At 46.6% G+C, this 19093-nt stretch overlaps 1 protein-coding gene and 1 pseudogene across 8 annotated transcripts in view; both read left to right on the top strand.

The window, feature by feature from the left end:
- The window catches only part of ehmt1a (euchromatic histone-lysine N-methyltransferase 1a), a 57349-nt gene that overhangs the window by 26369 nt on the left and 11887 nt on the right, over window positions 1-19093 (top strand). For all 8 annotated transcript variants that reach the window (XM_088375272.1, XM_088375267.1, XM_088375273.1 and 5 more), the window contains 2 exons: window positions 569-723; window positions 4969-5136. In XM_088375272.1, the coding sequence (XP_088231398.1) occupies window positions 569-723; window positions 4969-5136 (323 nt within the window). The remainder of the gene's footprint in view (window positions 1-568; window positions 724-4968; window positions 5137-19093) is intronic.
- On the top strand, window positions 9950-10748 carry LOC148398451 (uncharacterized; annotated as a pseudogene).

The following is a 19093-nucleotide window of genomic DNA, read 5'->3' as shown; positions in this document are numbered from 1 at the left end:
CACTTCAGTTCTCATAAAAAAAGATTTTTGACGTCTTTGAGAAGACAACTTCAAATATGGCGCTCGTGCATGTAAGTGTGGAGGCGTTTCCTAAAAACAACAAGGAAGGGTGGGGAGAAGGGACCTGTGCATGCGCGGTATTCAAAAACAGACAAATAGGCTCTGGTGTCTGAGCCGTCTGAAAGATCGACTGTCATTAGGTAAATTGGGCAAGGTACACACCCAGATGCTGATATTTATTTATTTACTTTATACTGGAACTATTTAACATGATGCAGTTCACAGACTGGCTTCCTCCTTGTATGTGCAGTTTTGCAGACAGATGCAGTGGGAACGCCTTTGCATTATTTTTTTCCTCCCCAAGTACTAGTCGTAGCATTAAAATATGCATTCACATGAGATCAAATGAATAACATTTTTACATGCACACACTGAAAAGTTGGCTGCATTTGCTAACACAATGCACACTCTTGAGCCCTGTTCTATATGTATTTATTAACTATAGAATCATTTATGTTCCTATCTTGGTTATTATGCATAGATTATGTAAATACTGTCTCTTTTATAGGAACAGAACGTCTGCTTGCATTGGGCAGCTTTGTCGGGGTGTGCTCGTCTCACCCAGGCTTTGCTGGATGCACATTGTGACCAAAATGCTGCCAATGCTCATGGAGACCTGCCAATTCATGTTGCTGCCAGAGAAAACCATCTAGAATGTGTAATGTGAGTATACTATGAAAGCTTTATTTGGCTATGCATGACCATAACTGGAACAAGAGCTGTCAAAATGAATTGATTAATTGACCACTATTTTAATAATTGAGTCATCGTTTAGAGCAGGGGTGCCTAAAGGACTTAGACTACTCAAGAGCCCCTATTAAGCTTGTTTTAAAGGGACGGTAAAGCGAGCCCAACATTGGCACTTATGTGATAGGATTGTATTAAAAAATGATGTCAGTACTCCAATTACCCCCTGAGAAAAAAAAAGAGATTACCCCCTGAGAAAAAAAAGAGATTTAACGGTATTTTGGAACAGATTGGCGGTGGACTTACTAACACCCACTTTTTGGGCAGCATCTGCTTGATTTGTCACATCATCCTGACTATGTCACGGAAGGAAGCGATCACAATTTCCCCATTGAAAATCATTGTACATACAATCGCTTCAAATGTCCAAAAACAGCAATCAATTGGCGCCAAAATTTACATGGCCATCTCTACTTATGACTACTTCAACATATCACAGCCTCTCCGTGGCTGATTTAAGAGAAATGAGCAGCTTCTCTCCAGCTGAAGTGCCCTGTCACGTCAATTTCCTTTCACCAGTCACCAACATATGCAAACACGATGCGTTCTGAGGGGCTTTATATAAGATGAATTGTTGGCATTATTTCGATTAGATTCATCATGTCTTCATAATAATATGAACAGATTATTTTGTTCAGACAATAACAACTTAGGTTGTTACCTGCTGACAGTTTCGACTGATACTCCAGTCTTCTTCAGAGTACAAGAACGCCTCAAGGAAGACTGGACCCGCAAAAACCGCACAAACCTGACAGTGAGTGACATCAGCACATTGCTAAATTTCGTTTCCAAATCCACCTATTTCCATTTCAAAAACACAATATACAAACAGACAGAAGGATTTGCAATGGGGGACTCACTATCTGCAATAATGAGCAGTTTTTTCATGGAGGACCTGGAAACCAAAGCCATCCACACTGCACCCACATTCTGGAAAAGATACGTCGATGACATCCTGGAAAAAATTAAAACTGGACACACTCAAGAGCTCACAAACCATCTGAACACCATGGACAACACTGGCAACATACAATTCACACACGAAGAGGAAATAAACCGGACCATATCTTTCCTGGACATGAAGATCCACCACAAAGACGACGGCAGCATCAGGATCACAATGTACAGAAAACCCACTCACACGGACCAGTACCTCCTCTGGACATCAGAACACCCTACAGCGCACAAACTAGCAGTCGTCAGAACATCATACGAACGGACCACCATCATAACGGAAGAGAAAGACAGACAGGAGGAAGAAAGACACATTGAACAAGCACTCACACTCTGCCAGTATTCAAGATGGACCATAAACAAAGGAAAACAAGTCAAAAACAAAGAGGACAAGACAAGGTAAAGGAAAACAAAATGCACACAACAGACTGAGAAAACACCAGACATTGTAATCTTGCTATACATCCGAGGGATAACTGAACCAATACAACGGGCAATGAAAAAGCATCACATCAATACAGCCATCAAACCATACACCAAACTCCAACAACTACTTGTACATCCCAAAGATAAAATGACACCCTAACAAAAATGCAATGTTATCTACGAAATACCATGCAAGTCATGCAACAAAATATACATTGGGGAAACAGGCAGGTCATTCAACATAAGGAAAAAGGAACATCAAAAAGAATGCAAAAAGGAGACAGTGGGGCGATTTACACAGACACAAAAAGAAAAAGCAGAACAGGGAAATCTAAAATCAGCCATTATAGACCACTGCAGAAGAAACAACCACGTCATGGACTGGGATGGGGGAAAAATAATAACAGAATCTAACAAACCAAAGAGGTGGATCAAGGAGGCCATAGAAATAAGGAAGCGAGCAAGCGGGACCATCAACAGAGGTGAGGGGGCGTATATTCTATCACGCACCTGGGATTCCCTTCTCTGAAGGCCACCAAAGGCGGAGGAGGGACCGGCTCGGCGGACTTTGACAATCCTGCCGAGCCAGCCAATGGATACCGTAATTTCCGGTGTATAAGCCGCACCGGTGTATAAGCCGCACCAGCTAATATTCCGGGATATTTTAGTTTTTTTCTTACATAAACCGCACTGGACTATAAGCCGCACGTGCACACGAGTTTTTTACAAAGAAAGACAGTAGACAGAAAGCCTTTTTGAAGTTTGAATAACATGCTTTAACATGTCCTTCTAAACATTGCCTGTGACGCAGGAGTAGTACCGCAGCAACACGGAAGTGTGCACGCGAGTTATTAACAAAGAAATACTGGACACAGAAAGCTTTTTTAAAGTTTTAATAACATACCTTAACATTTCTTTCCAAACACTGCCTGTGACGCAGCAGTAATACCGCAGCAACACGGAAGTAACACAGCACTAATAGGGTTAGATTAAATAAAACATACCGGTAAAAGTCACTGAGACGTGGCGGTAACACAGCAGCAACACGGTAGCACAGCACTAACAGGGCTGGTTAAAGTAAAAGTAAAAAAAAGAGCATCGTCTTCATCTTCCTCCTGTGCACTGAAACCGTCGAAGTCTTCCTCCTCAATTTCCGATTGGAATAGCGTTAGATATCCTTCGCCACACATTTCCTCAGTATCTCTTTCGTCGTCGTTTTTATCCATTTCTTCTAGCATTTTCCATGATGAGGGTCTGTTCATGCTAATCTTATTCATGCACCAAGTAGACGGGACCACGAAATAAAGAAAAAAGTGCCGCAACACAATGTCATTAACATCGACTGCCTTTAGCTTAAAAGCGGCATCATATGCATTTCTTTTGTTGCCCATAATGACGGTTTGAGTATAAAAGCTTCCTTTCAGTAATGTCTGTCTTGATCGCATTCTGCGTGATGCGCGAAATGTTGTAAACACAAACTAGCACGTCTTCTTCGGCGCATTATCTCTTCTTCGCCTGTCTCGCTCTTGCTTCCGGCTAGAGCGTCCCCTGGAGGCCAGAGGCCGTAAAAATCCATAAGTACGCCGCGCCGCCATTTAAGCCTCAGGGTTCAAAGTAACCTTCTGAATAAAATGCATTAAAAGTTCACATTCATTACAACTTGTTTTTGGTGAGCAAAATGTCAGAAGAATTGAATTTAAATGCTGATTGATTGGGTTTTAATACAATGCAGATGGTCCAAACAGCGCCACTGCTTTGTGTAATCTCTGAGTCACATGGCAGAGTAAGAGAAAGGGTTTAGAGCACAGGTGTCAAACTCAAGGCCCGGGGGCCAGATACAGCCCGCCACATCATTCTATGTGGCCCACGAAAACAAATTGTGCATCAAATTCGTGTGTCATTACTAGAATTGCAAATTGTCTTCACTTTTAATAATATCTTTTTTTTTTTTTAATATTTGACCAGTTTTTACTCGTCTGATTTGAAAACGAGTTATTTGTCTGTTTGTTTTGTAGCTTTTACTGTATATAATAGTGTTAAGAGTAAAAGGGATCAAGTCATCACAAAAATCACGAAAAAAATCTTATATAAGCCGCACCTGACTATAAGCCGCAGGGTTCAAAATTTTGAAAAAAAAGTCGCGGCTTATACACCGGAAATTACGGTAAATGACACGTCAGCAGCACATTGAATGACGGCTCTGAAGAAGACTGGAGTATCAGTCGAAACTGTCAGCAGGTAACAACTTAAATTTTTATTGTCTGAACGAAATAATCTGTTTATATGAATTGTTGACACGTCGTTATGCATTCAATTGAAATTGGTAAGGGTTCATTTGACTTACATTTCCCCTGAAGTCCATGTAGTAGAATGTAGAAGTGTCTGCTTTAATCTCTCTTCCATCGAATTCACATATCAGAGTGACTTACTCAATCTGCTTGATGTTGTCATCTGCATATTGCTTCTCTTTTAATATAAATGTCAACAAACGTCGATGTAGGAGAAGCATTCACGGTGACGAATGGCGAACGGACCTGCCTGACGTAAATTAACGCGACAAAGGTTGCCTTCTGCTGCCTAAAAATATGCTTTCAAGACTTTCTAAATAACACGCTTTTGGGATTAAAGCGACTTCCAAATTCTGGACGCCAAAATCCGCGTAAAATCAAGGTTTTACTCACTTTCAGCCCATTTCAATATATTTTCACACTGGAGTTTTGTGGCTTTCAGATTGAGAGCGTCAAAATCTGTGTACGTCTCAGATTTCAGTTTAATTTTCAGGTTGTTTTTGTCTAATGGAATTGTCCTGAATCACAAGAACAAAGAAGGACAAACTGCTTTGGAGTGTTGCATCAATGGCTCAAATGTATGGGTGGCCATTAATGCAAGCAAAAATATGATTGATACCAGGATGAACCAGGACTGTCTTGGAGAGCAGATACTCTTAAGGTGAGTGCTTATGTGTACGCACAAATGAAATGCTTATTTTAGTAACAAGTAATGGAAGGAGAAGTAACCCTGAATTGTGTGACAAGCTTTATTTGACCTGAATTTGCCACCTGTTCTTAGTGGTGGAATGGTTCCTGAAATCCACAGTTCGTTTTTTATCACGTTTTGTGGTCATGGAATTTGGTTCAGTATACATTGACTGTTAGTAAAATTGATTGTCTTGAAAAGTCAGGTTAAAATTGAAAAAAAAAATAGTCTGATATTTGACACAATTGTAGGTGAAATCCATCTGAGATCCTTCTGAAGGTTTTTAAGGCTCAGTATTGTGTGGGTGTTTCCTGGTTGACATGCCTCTGCAACATCACATGGACATTGGGGACAGTGCCTCCGGATTGGTAGTTTCCTTTTTCTAGAAGCAGCAAGCTATGTATGTCCTATTTTCAAAGCACATGCATTGGCGACGGGAACATAACCGCCAGCTAGCATTAGCCAAACGAGCCTTAGCATTTAGCTTTGTTGCAGCTCCAAGAAGGAGAGAGAAGTTTTGCCGACTTGAATAGACATTAGGGGAAAGATAACAGACAAGGAAGGATGAGCAAGTTCATGTCATTGGTGCTAAAACATTTTTTATTTGCATTATACTCCTCACTGGGCGACACATCCACAGTTTGAATGGGTACGGCTGACCCAAGAAGGCAATTTTTTCCGCCACTTGTGTTTAACGCAGCTATATCCAAAGTCCAGCCCGCAGCCCAAATGCGGCCCGCGTCTAAATTTAAACTGGCCCGAAGCATTGTGTCATAAAATCAATGACAAGTGGCCCGCTGGCACTGTCGCGGGGACCTGCGCGCTCCAGAGCGAGGCACAGAAATGAAACTCGTCCTAACGGGAACGTGCACATGAGCCAGTGCTCATGATCGTTTGCGAGCGTGTCTCCTCCGTCCCTTCTCAGTTCACGCGCACACAAGTGTCCGTTTGCAAGGTACTCAGTGACAGATACTTGCTCATTTAAATGTCCACACACCAAGGACTAAGGTGACGCTAAAATCAGAGACGCTGCACAGGGAAAGGCAAAAAAAAAAAAACTGACTACTGGTGAGAGCTGTCTACTTTGTACTAACTACACACTACAACGCGTCCGCACTGCCATCTCACAGTGATCGCAAACAACAAAAAGACGATGGATTATTATTTTGTGATTATTAAGTAATTTGTTGGGTATGAAGTTGAAATAAAAAAGATAAAATGGAGAATTATTTAATTTGGATTAAAAATATGTCATGATGCAACCTGGCCTGTTTTCTGCAGTCACAAACACCAATATCACCCATCTTATTAATACAACAACAACAATAATAAAACAAACTTAATCCATCTAATAAAAAAAAATCAAGTTTCATAAAATTGTTCATTTGTGTTTAATTTATTATTTTTTTAATCTTTAACTTTTCTGGTAGTGTAATTGACAACAGATTCTCATTTGCTATCAGAATCAGATTCAGCTTTATTAACCAAGTTTGTGCATGCCAAACAGGGAATTTGACTCAGGTTGATCTCAGCCTCTGTATAACATTTAAGTGACTAAGAACATTCAGTTAACTAACAAGTACAAGTCTTGGATAGATGGGAGGTTGGTCCTGATTATCTTTTCCACAGACCTGATTGTCTGTTGCAGTCTTTGCTTGTCTTGTTTGGTGGCCGATCCAAACAGGACAGTGATGGAGGTGGCTAGACTAGATCAGGGGTCACCAACCTTTCTTAAACCGAGAGCTACTTCCTGGTACTGATTAAGGCAAAGGGCTACCAGTTTGACACACACTTCTGAAATAGCCAATTTGCTCAATTTGGCTTTCACTATGTGTTATTATTGTCATTTCCAGTTCACATGTAAGTGTGATTTTAACAAGAATAGCAAAACTACAGTCAAACCTTGATTTTTGACCACAATCTGTTCCAGAAGGCGGTTCGAGAAGCGAATTGGTCGAATTCCGAATCTATTTTTCCCATTACAAATAATGGAAAAAATTGTAATCCATTTCAAGACAAAAAAAACAAACCCTCTTATTTAAGCATTTTTTCATTTGCGCATATAAAAGTCCCAATGATCGTTGTCACACACGCATCTGGCTGTGGTGAAATTTGTCCTCTGCATTTAACCCATCCCTGTGTGATTTTAATCCATCCCCTGGGGGAGAGGGGAGCAGTGAGCAGAAGCGGTGCCGCGCTCGGGAATCATTTGGTGATCTAACCCCCCAATTCCAACCTCGTTTCTGCCCATAGTCTATATATAGATGCTCCAATTTCCGTAACATCTGTCATCCTCAAATGACGACAAGCATTCGTGCCAGTTGTATACAGTTATAACCAGTCTTTGACCTGTCGAAACCGGAATCGCCGCCATCTGCCCAGTGTATGAGTCAGTCGTGCTAGGTGAGTGAAGCCGGACGGTTGCGATTCACGATGGAACATGATCAAAGGTGAGCTCCGGGATATTATGATAGATTTGATATAGGGGGGTGAAACTTTTAGGGAACAATTATCATATAATGGTTATTGACTGATGTGATTGCAGTGCTGATTCGCCCAGATGTATTTCCTCCATGTATTATTTTATGCAAATCATCTATATATAGACTATGGGCGTCTATGGGTACAAAATCGGTGCTGGATGTCCTCGATGCAATCGAAGGTGAAGATGAAAACGCAGCTGTGGATGAAATCTTCATTGCTCCCCCCGCAGTCAGTGTGTAGTCTGCGCCTGACAAAATTCCCGGACGCCAGGCCTCTCGCCGCCCCCACGATTGTCGTTGGAAAAAGCGCAAATCAGAAGCTGGACTTCTTCCTTTCTGATGTATATCCTCACCTTGTTCGAGAGACCATCAAGTATGCGGCAGTGACTGACTCCAACTTCCAGCTCACCATCGGAGAATTGAAGCGCGTGTTGGGGATCTTGGTACTCTCGGGTTACCACTCTCTCCCCAGTCGCCGACACTATTGGAGCACAGATGATCTCCAGTGAGCCCTCGTCGCTGGGGCCATATCACACAACAGGTTCGAGGAGATCATCCGCTACATTCACTGCGCCGACAACGCACACCTGAACCTCAGCGACCGGATGACAAAGCTGCGTCCCATGATGGACATCCTCAACGCTCGGTTCAGGGAGGCGTATCCAATAGACTGCAATGTTGATCTGGACGAGGCAATGATTGAATATTTTGGAAGACACGGATGCAAGCAAGCAATCCGAAACAAGCCAGTGCGGTTCGGCTTCAAGGCCTGGTGCCTGAACAGTGGGACCAACGGCTTCCTGCTCCGCTTCGACATCTACCAGGGGGCGAGTGGAGATGCCTCTGAAGTGGAACGCAAGTTCGGCAAGGGTGGTGGCACGCTCCTTCGACTTCTGGACGACCTCCCCGATGCTGTGCGTGCACTTCCGCTACACGTCTGCATCGACAACTACTTCACCGGCCTCCCACTAGTTGCAGAGCTGCGCAGGCGGGGCTACGCTTGCACGGGGACTATCCGAGAAAACCGCATCCCGCGCTCCTGCCCGATCACAGATCAGAAGGCTATGAAGAGCAAGCCGCCTGGTGCCGTGTCTGTCGTGTACGACACGTCAAACAAGATTGCGCTCACTCGGTGGAAGGATAACGCCGTGGTCACCATCGCCTCCACCCTCGCCGCCGAGCATCCTCTGCAGAAGGCGTCACGCTGGTCAGCGAAGGAGAAGAAGAAGGTGGCAGTGGACCAGCCATTTGTTGTCCAGCTGTACAACCGCAGCATGGGCGGCACGGACCGCGCCGACCAGAGCATCGGGCTCTACCGTATCAACATGCGCCGGAAGAAGTGGTGGTGGCCGATATTCACCTGGATGCTGGACGTGGCCGTCTTCAATGCATGGGTGCTGCACCGGCTGGATGAGCACGGCGGGATATCTCTGCTTGACTTCCGACGCGAGGTGGCCCGAACTCTGCTTGCAGCACCAGGCGTCACTCGAGCTCGGAGAGTGGGCAGACCGCGCCTGTGCACAGTTGCCGATGACTCCCGCTTTGACGGCATGGAGTACTGGGCAGAAGTGGCGGAGCAAGGCCGAAAGTGCGCACTGCCGACTTGCAAGTCACGTCCGTCCAGTGCGTGCTCCAAGTGCCGCGTGGCACTGTGCATGAAGTGTTTCCGTGGTTACCACCAGCCAGAACAGAATGTGTGAGAAGCACTGGTCGCGTGATCCGTTTTCTGACCGGAAGTGGCGGCGCAAGGCTGAGCATGATCACTGCTGAGTTACAAATCACGGCCGTCCACTGCGTTTATGGTACCGCAATCTTCAGTCCACTGCGCTTATTGTACCGTGGTTTTGTACCGTTTTCCCTGAAAGTTTGTTGCAAATAGATACGGCTGTGAAAGCCAACTTGTGTAGTCTTTGGTATGACCCGGCCGGCGTTTGAACCCACAACTTCCAGTGTCAGTCCGGACACTACCACTAGGCCACTGAGCTGGTATTTGTCCGATCGCGCAACTTCTGGACTGCTTCCATCTCACCCAGCACATCAACTTCCCCTCCTACAGCAAAGGCCACACCCTGGATATAGTATGCTCCTCCTTTCCACTCACATCCAACCCCCGTCCTCTCACCTTTCCACTGTCAGATCATCTCTGCATCCTCTTCTCCGCCCCTCTACCCTCGCCTCATAATTCCACAAAACGCACCATTTCATACCTCAACAACACTATAAACCCAATCACGCTTTGCCAGCTCTTATCCTCTGCCCTTCCCTCCGACCCCACTTCTTCCTCCCCTGATGACCTCGCCACCATGCTCAACAACATCCTTCCTGACTCCCTTGATTGGAAAACTTCCTCTGTTACGTTCACTAACTCTGCCCCTTGATATACCCCGGAACTCCACTCCATGAAACAAACTGGCCGTCAACTCGAACGCCTCCACACCCGCCTCACTGTCCATGCTGAAACCTTCAAACAACACCTCTCCTCCTACCGTGATGCTCTTCTTGCTGCCAAATCTGCTTACTTCTCATCTCATTAATTACACCAACCGGAATCCCCGCATACGCCACCGTCAACAAGTTGCTCCAGCCACTGGGCACCAAGCCACCCTCCTCACCCGCCCTCTGTAACTCCTTCCTTGTCAACTTTAACAACAAAATCACCCAAATCAACAGTTCTCTGACCGACACCATCAATAACTCCTCCTCCCCCACATCCCCTGCTCTCCTGCCCCCCTTCTTGACCTCCCGCCCTTCCCCTATCTCACTGCCTTCTCCCTTGTCGACTCCTCCACCATCCTAGACATCTTCACCGCATCCAAGACAACCACCTGCTCTCTCGACCCCCTTCCAACAACCTTAACTAAGGCCTGCCTCCCTGTCTTCCTCCCTCACCTCACCACCCTTTTTAATCAGTCTCTATCCCTTTTCCACTTTCCCACTGTCTCTAAGCTTGCAGCTCACCCCCGTCCTCACAAAGCCCACCTTGGACCCAGTCAATCTCTCCAAGTACTGTCCCATCTCCAACCTTTCATTCCTTTCCAAAACCCTTGAACGCATTGTCTCCACTCAACTCCACACCCATCTACAGTCCAACAACCTCTATGAACCCTTCCAGTCCGGATTCCGCCCGTTTCACAGCACCGAAACAGCTCTTGTTAAAGTCTCCAACAATCTCCTCATTTCTGCAGACTCTTGTGCCCTCAACATCCTATTACTACTCGACCTTTGTGCAGGCTTTGACACTCTGAACCATTCCATCCTCCTTCAAAGGCTACGCCAACTAGGTGTTGAGAGCACTGCGCTCGACTGGCTCACCTCCTATCTCGCCAACAGAAACCAGTTCATCTCTCTCTCCGGCCACACATCCATCCTCTCCCCAGTTACACAGGGGGTCCCTCAAGGCTCAGTTATTGGCCCCTTCCTATTCATCTGTTACCTTTTTCCCCTTGGTAATGTCATCCGCAAACTCAATCTGGACTTACACTGCTACGCTGACGACACCCAGCTCTATATAGGGACCTCACAACCCAAAACCCTCCCCTCACCCACTTTGAAACCTGCATCTCTACAATAAAAACATGGCTGACCCACAACTTTCTCAAACTCAACAGTGACAAAATAGAGCTCCTCCTCATAGGCACTAAATCCTCCCTTAATAAAACTGGATCCATCACACTCACCATTGACTCCTCAAGCATCTATCCCTCCCCTCTGGCACGCAACCTTGGTGTTATTTTTGACCCTACACTGTCCTTCCACCCTCATGTTAGCTCAGTTGTTAAGACAACCTACTTCCACCTCCGACGCATCGCCAAAATCCGGCACTGCCTCTCTCTCCCTGCCGCTGAATCCCTCATCCACGCCTTCATCTCATCCCGGCTTGACTACTGCAACTCCCTTCTCACTGGAATCACTGCTCACTCACTCCATAGACTTCAACTAGTCCAAAACTCTGCTGCCCGCCTCCTTACCCACACCCGGTCCCATGAACACATCACTCCTGTTCTCCACTCTCTTCCCTGGCTCCCCGTGAAGGAGCGTATCATCTTCAAGATACTCTTCCTCACCTTCAAAGCCCTTCACCACCTGGCTCCCACTTACCTATCCGACCTCCTTGTCCCCTACTGCCCCAACCGTCCCCTCCGATCCTCCAATACTTCACGTCTGACAGTCCCAAAATCTAAACTCAAATCCTTCGGCGACAGAGCCTTCTCCTGCACATCACCTCGTCAACTCTGGAACTCTCTCCCTCAGTCTATCTGTGACTCACCCACACTCCCCATATTTAAGTCCTGTCTAAAAACTTACCTCTTCTCTCAAGCCTATGACCTCCCCTACCCATAGCTGGTTTCCTCTTAATTTTATCCCAATGTCTCTTCCTCGTCCCCCTCCCCTCCTGTATGTCTTTGCTTTGTTCCCTGTAAGCGTCTTTGGGTTTTTGAAAAGTGCTATACAAATTTAATGAATTATTATTATTATTATTATTAACTGCAGCGCACCGCCAAACGCGCAACCGTAGCGCGTCGCCCACTGCACCACGCTGGTCGCATTATTGTGACAGCCGTCGCTGAAATTTAGAAACTATTTTTAAAGTCCTGATGTACTTTCCAAAATTTAAGTGGATCTAAGTGCGCAGGGAGCTTAATTTTGTCAGATCGCGCAACTGTAGCGCATTGCCGAACGCGCAACTGTCGCGCGTCGCCGACCGCGCAACTGCACCGCGGTGGTCGCATTATTGTGACAGAGCCGTCGCTAAAATTTTGAAAATATTTTTAAAGCCCTGATGTACTTTCCAAAATTTAAGTGGACCTCAGTGCGCAGGGAGCTTAATTTAGTCCGATCGCACAACCGCAGCGCGCCGGGTGCTCACTGTCGCATTGCTTTAAGAGCGTCTTTGTGTTTTAGGATGGCTTTACTGCTCCTACTTGCTTTCTTTGGAGGCATGATTAGGGGTTAATACAATCCTCAAAGTAACAAAAATACAATAACAACGGAGTCAGTCGGCATCCGGGCCGCGCGGTCGGGTTTTCTCGGATTCCGATTTGTTCGAGAACCAGGACGTTCGAAAACCGAGGTCCGACTGTAAAATAAATAGATGCAGCTCACTGACAAGTGCCGCTATTTGAGCTCATTTTAGAACAGTCCTGCGGGCGACTCATGCGGTCCTCACGGGCGACCTGGTGCCCGCGGGCACCGTGTTGGTGACCCCTGGACTAGATGATGGCAGCGTAGAAATTCTTGAGCAGCTCCGGTGGCAGGTTGAACTTCCTGAGCTGTCTCAGAAAGTACAATCTCTGCTGGGCCTTCTTCCGGACAGAGTCAATGTAGCTGGCCCATTTCAGGTCCTGGGAGATTGTGGATCCCAGGAACTTAAAGGTGTCTGTGGTGGGAATAGCATTACTGAGGATGGTGAGGGGTGGAAGTGGCGAAGGGTCGCTCCTAAAGTCCACTGTCATCTCCACGGTCTTGAGCAAGTTCAGCTCCAGGTGGTTTTGGCTGCACCAGTGGACCAGCCGCTCCACCTCCTGTCTGTATGCAGTCTCGTCACCATCCCAGATCAGTCCGATGAGAATGGTGTCGTCCGCATACTTCAAGAGCTTCACGGAAGAGTCGCCTGAGGAGCAATCATTGGTGTAGAGAGAGAAGAGCAGTGGGAAGAGTACACACCCCTGGGGGGGGCGCCAGTGCTGGTGGTCCGGGTGTCAGATGTGATGGTCCCCAGCCTCACCTGCTTTGTCCTGTTGGTCAGGAAGCTGATGATCCACTGACAGGTGGAGGCATGCTCCGCGAACTGGATGAGCTTCTGGTGGAGGATATCGGGAGCGATGGTGTTGAACACCGAGCTGAAGTCCGCAAACAGGATCCTGGTGTACGTCCCTGGGGTGTCGAGGTGGTGCAGGATGTAGTGCAGACCCATGTTGACCGCATCATCCCCTGGCCTGTTTGCTCGGTAGGCAAATTGCAGGAGGTCGAGCATGGGGTCCGTGATGTCCTTCAGGTGGCTCAACACCAGCCTCTTAAAGGATTTCATGACCACAGATGTCAGGGCGATGGGTCTGTAATCATTCAATCCTGTGATGGTGGGCTCTTGGCCGATGGCCGTACAATGGTGAAGTTTTTGAAGTACGAAGGCACCTCACACAGCTCCAGGGAACGGTTGAAGATCCGTGCAAAGGTGGGTGCCAGCTGTTCAGCACAGACTTTAAGGCAAGAGGGGTACATGCCGTCTGGGCCGAGTGCCTTCCTGACCTTCTGTCTCCGGAACATCTGACACACCTCCTCGCAGATCTGAAGTGTGGTTACAGCTTCTGAAAGAGAGTAGGTGATAATGGCGATGGAGGTGTGAACAAGGGGGTTGTGCGGGGAGGTGTGAATGTTGCTTGTGATGCAGGCGGTTCCGTTGTGTGGTTGGACCGTTCAAACCTGCAGTAAAACCTGTTTAACTGGTTTGCAAGCCTTGGGTTCTTCATAGGTCTCTAGAAGCCCGTGATGCTCTGCAGGCCTTTCCACACTGATGAGGGATCAGGATTGGCAGAGAGGTCTCTCTCCAAGCTCTGCCCATAGCTCCTCTTAGCTTTCCAGATCTCTCGGGTCAGTGTGTTCCTGGCCTGCCTGAAAAGGTCTCGGCCCCCACTGCTGTAGGCCTCCTCCTTGGCTTTGCGCAGCATCCTGAGGTTTGGTGTAAACCACGGTTTGCTGTTGTACGTGCAGAAGGTCTTAGTCTGCATGCACAAGTCCTCACCAAAAGCTGATGTATGATGTCACAGTGTCGGTGAGTTCATGCAGGTCTGAAGTTGCAGCTTCAAAAACACCCCAATCCGTGCAGTCAAAGCAGGCTTGGAAGTCCTGCTTTGACTCCACTGTCCATTTCCTCACAGTCCTCACCGCAGGCTTAGAAGTTTTTAATTTCCGCTTGTAGGCTGGGATCAGATGAACTCGACCAGATATGGGCAAATTCGGCGTGTCACCTTCCTGCTTGAAAGTTTGCGCTGAGCAGCTGGCGCCCACCTTTGCACGGATCTTCAATCGTTCCCTGGAGCTGTGTGAGGTGCCCGCGTGCTTCAAGAGCTCCACCATCGTTCCAGTGGCCAAGAAGCCCGCCATCACAGGTCTGAATGACTATAGACCTGTTGCACTGACATCTGTGGTCATGAAATCTTTCGAGAGGTTAGTGCTGAACCACCTGAAGGATGTCACGGGCCCCCTGCTGGACCCCCTCCAGTTTGCCTACCGGGCAAACAGGTCGGTGGATGATGCGGTCAACATGGGTCTGCACTACATCCTGCAACACCTGGACACCCCAGGAAAGTACGCCAGGATCCTGTTTGTGGACTTCAGCTCGGCGTTCAACACCATCGCTCCTGACATCCTCCAACAGAAGCTCATCCAGCTCGCGGTGCCTGCCTCCACCTGTCAGTGGATCACCAGCTTCCTGACCAACAGGAGACAGCGTGTGAGGCTGGGGAGCATCACATCTGACACTCTGACTACCAACACTGGAGCCCCTCAGGGGTGCGTCCTCTCCCCACTGCTCTTCTCCCTCTACACCAACGATTTCTCCGCAAGTGACTCTTCTGTGAAGCTCCTGAAGTATGCAGACGACACCACTCTCATCGGACTGATCCAGAACGGTGATGGGACTGCATACAGACAGGAGGTGGAGCGGCTGGTCCACTGGTGCAGCCAAAACCACCTGGACCTGAACCCGCTCAAGACCGTGGAGATGACAGTGGACTTCAGGCGAGGCCCTTCACCACTTTCACCCCTCACTATCCGCAGTAATACTATTCTCTCATCAGACACCTTCAAGTTCCTGGGAACCACAATCTCTCGGGACCTGAAATGGACCGGCCACATAGACTCTGTCCGGAAGAAGGCCCAGCAGAGGCTGTACTTCCTGAGACAGCTCAAGAAGTTCAACCTGCCGCGGGAGCTGCTGAAGACCTTCTACACTGCCATCATCCAGTCTGTCCTCTGCACCTCCATCACTGTCTGGTTTGGATCGGCCTCCAAACAAGACAAGCACAGACTGCAACGGACAATAAGGACTGCAGAAAAGATAATTGGAATCAACCTCCCATCTATTCAAGACTTGTACCTGACCAGGACCAGGAAACGTGCAAGTAACATCTCAACAGACCCTTCGCACCCAGGTTGCAGCCTGTTTGAACTACTCCCCTCCGGACGCCGTTATAGAGCTCTGTACACTAAAACCACCAGACACAGAGACAGCTTCTTCCCCCAGGCTGTCGCTCTGATGAACTCACACCACTCTTAGAGTCTCAGAGTCATTACTGTGCAATAACATCCTGCTTTCCACACCTTTTTTGTTTACACTGTTTGTACTATGTGTCCTCTCTGCATCCATTGCAGCCTGGTCATCCTAGAAGAGGGACCCTCCCATCTGTGGACTTTTCTCAAGGTTTCTCACTTCCCATAGCTGGAGTTTTGAGTTTTCCCTTGCCCTCTTGGGAGTTTAAGATCTGGGGATGTTTGAGAATATCTTTCGTTCTTCACATGTGCTGAGTGTTGTTGTTAGTCACCTAAATGTTGAACAGAGGCTGTGATTTACCGAAGTCAAATTCCTTGTTTGGCACGCTCAAACATGGCGAATAAAAAACTCTTGAATCTTGAATCTTGAATCTTGAAACTACGGCCCGCTGGCCACATCCGGCCCACGGGTCTGTTTAATCCAGCCTGCTAAACCTGAATAAATTGTATTATTAAACTTTTTTTTGGGGTCATTTTCCCTGCAATTACCATCAATATTTCCCAAGTAGATGGGGAAGCAGCCGCCTGTGCATTTACTCCTGAAAGCCTTGTCAGAAAGCTCGATGCACGCTCACGAGTGCGTGTATGTACTAAGTAGTTAGATCACCAAATGATTCCCGAGCGCGGCACCGCTGCTGCTCACTGCTCCCCTCTCCGCCGGACGATGGATAAAAATCACATGGGGATGGGTTAAATGCAGAGGACAAATTTCACCACACCCAGATGTGTGTGACGATGATCAATGGGACTTTAAAAGTAGTACGGACCCGGCGCATTCCACACTCTATTTCCATCAGTGCCGAATTTCGAGTGTGGGCTGTGACGTCAGCAATCTCGTAATTCGCGCGCTGAGCTTTCAGGTAAAGTTTTACGCTAATGCCACCCACAAACCTTCCCCTGGAATCCTTCCATTAAAATGAGTGGTCCGAGGAAAAGAAAGGTGGACACTGAGTGACGAATGTTAAAAAAGAGTCGACAATTTGGCTCGACCTATGTGTGTGAGCAGACGTTCAGCCACATGAACGTCAACAAAGCCCATCACAGATCTAAGTTCACGGACCGACACCTCGGCTGTATCCTAAGAATTACCACAACAAATTTTACTCCAGACCATGATGCACTAGCAAAAAAGGGAGACCAACAATACTATTGATTTCTTTATTACTTTATTTAGATGTATTCTTTCATTGATTCTTCAAGATGATGTATTTGGTCAGAATGTTTGCTGTTTGATGGGATTTCGCCTCATTAGATGAACATATTTCATAAATCTGACCTGCAGGCGCTGAAGTGATGGAAACTATTATTCATAATAACAGGGTCGTATTTAATGAGAATCACTGATAGTAGTTTTTTGATGAAATATTTTTTTAATGCTGTGAATAAATGCATTTGTTTTCAAAAAGCTTTTTTTGAATATCCATGCTTTACTACCTACTAAAAGTAAAAACCTTTATGCAATAACCTTTACATGTCATTTCTATTACTTCACACAAACACTACATCCATCTGCTCCTGGTTCGGCCCCCCGGCCAAAATTTAGAACCCAATTCGGCCCGCAAGTCAAAAAGTTTGCCCACCCCTGAACTAGACAGTGGTCCGAGAGTCCTAAAGCTGCACGGGGCACAGAGCGGTATGCGTCCTTTATTACGGAGGAGCTGTGGTCCAGTGTCTGTGTGCATCTGCTGGGATACGTTATGTGCTGTCTGTATTTGGGGAGTTTGTGTGTAAGGTTCGCCCTGTTAAAATCACCCAAAACAACGATCAGTGAGTTTGGTTGTTTTTTCGTCATGTCTGTTACCTGGTCAGCCAGCAGCTGCGTGGCTTCGATCGCACGTGCGTGTGGTGGAATGTAAACAGCCGCCATTACGATCGAGGAGAACTCCCGTGGTGAATAAAACGGCCGACAGTTTATGAAAAGTGTCTCCAGGAGAGGGCTGCAAGACTCTTTCAACACTGTGACATCAGTACACCAACCTTCATAATATAGAAACACAGACCACCTCCCTTTGTTTTTCCCGTGCACTCCGTGCTGTGATCCGCGCGTAGGAGCCGAAATCCAGGCAGCTGTACGGCGTGGTCGGGGATGTGGTCTGCCGTTGTCTCCGGCAGAACTTGTAGAACACCGTCAAACTGCCTGGGTCAGTGAAAACCGAAGAAGCCAGGAGAAGACTGTGCGATGTTTAACAGTTCTTGGCTAAAAGTGATCCGGGTTGGGGAGCAGAAGACGCAAAATAACACTAAGTAGCAGAGAGCGAGTCACCAAGGCGGCCATCCGTGGCGCCATATTATGACGTCATTCAATATCAACCTATCTGCAGACAGCAAAGGATATAGTTTCATATTTACAAGTTCATTTACAATTGTAATGGTTCGAGGAATATCGGCGTGAATGGTCAGCCCCTATACATTTTCATCTAACCAAATCTGGCCCACTTTGCAAAATGTTTGGACACCCCTGGTTTAACGGTAAAATATGAAGGGAAAAATAACAAAAGATTCAGTGGCTGAGTAATTTTTCTAAGAATACATAAATAATATATGAACTTTTTTTGTCATTGCAACAAATATATGAATTAAAGTTATAGTGGTACCTCTACTTAAAAAAGGCCTATACTTACGAACTTTTTGAGATACAAACACCTTCTCTATACTGACAAAAGATTTCTGAAACACTCGTCCTTGAGCAAGCAAATAAACTAACCCCTCGTTGCCGACGGATAATTAGTTCCAAAACCACCCCGCGATAAGTGAAATCCGCGAAGTAGGGTCAACTTCTCATCTGTACATTTTTTGTGTCAATAAATGTACCGTGTTTTTCGGACTATAAGTCGCATTTTTTTTCATAGTTTGGGTGGGGGGGGGGGCGACTTATACTGAGGAGTGACTTATATGTGAATTTTTTCACAAATTTTCAAAATTCAAAAAAAAAGAAAAGTGAAACCACGATAAACGAACCGCGATGTAACGAGGGATTACTGTAATTTGATTTCAAGTGACGTCAGCGGTGCGGCGGTTGTTTACATAAAGGACAAAGATTCGATCACGGGATGGCGAAGATGACAAAAGGTCCCACGTACTACCGGCATCATTAGCGGCTTTGTTTGTGACATGGAGGACGAAAAGTTTGAAGGATTTAATGATTTGGAGTGACACAGAAGCTAACTATTATGGCTTTT

Source organism: Syngnathus floridae, chromosome 5 (genome assembly GCF_059516105.1).
Source record: "Syngnathus floridae isolate MCC-2025c chromosome 5, RoL_Sflo_1.0, whole genome shotgun sequence".
NCBI classification, from domain to species: Eukaryota; Metazoa; Chordata; class Actinopteri; order Syngnathiformes; family Syngnathidae; genus Syngnathus; species Syngnathus floridae.
The sequence above is the reverse complement of the archived record's forward strand: the minus strand, read 5'-3'. Positions and strand labels throughout refer to the sequence as shown.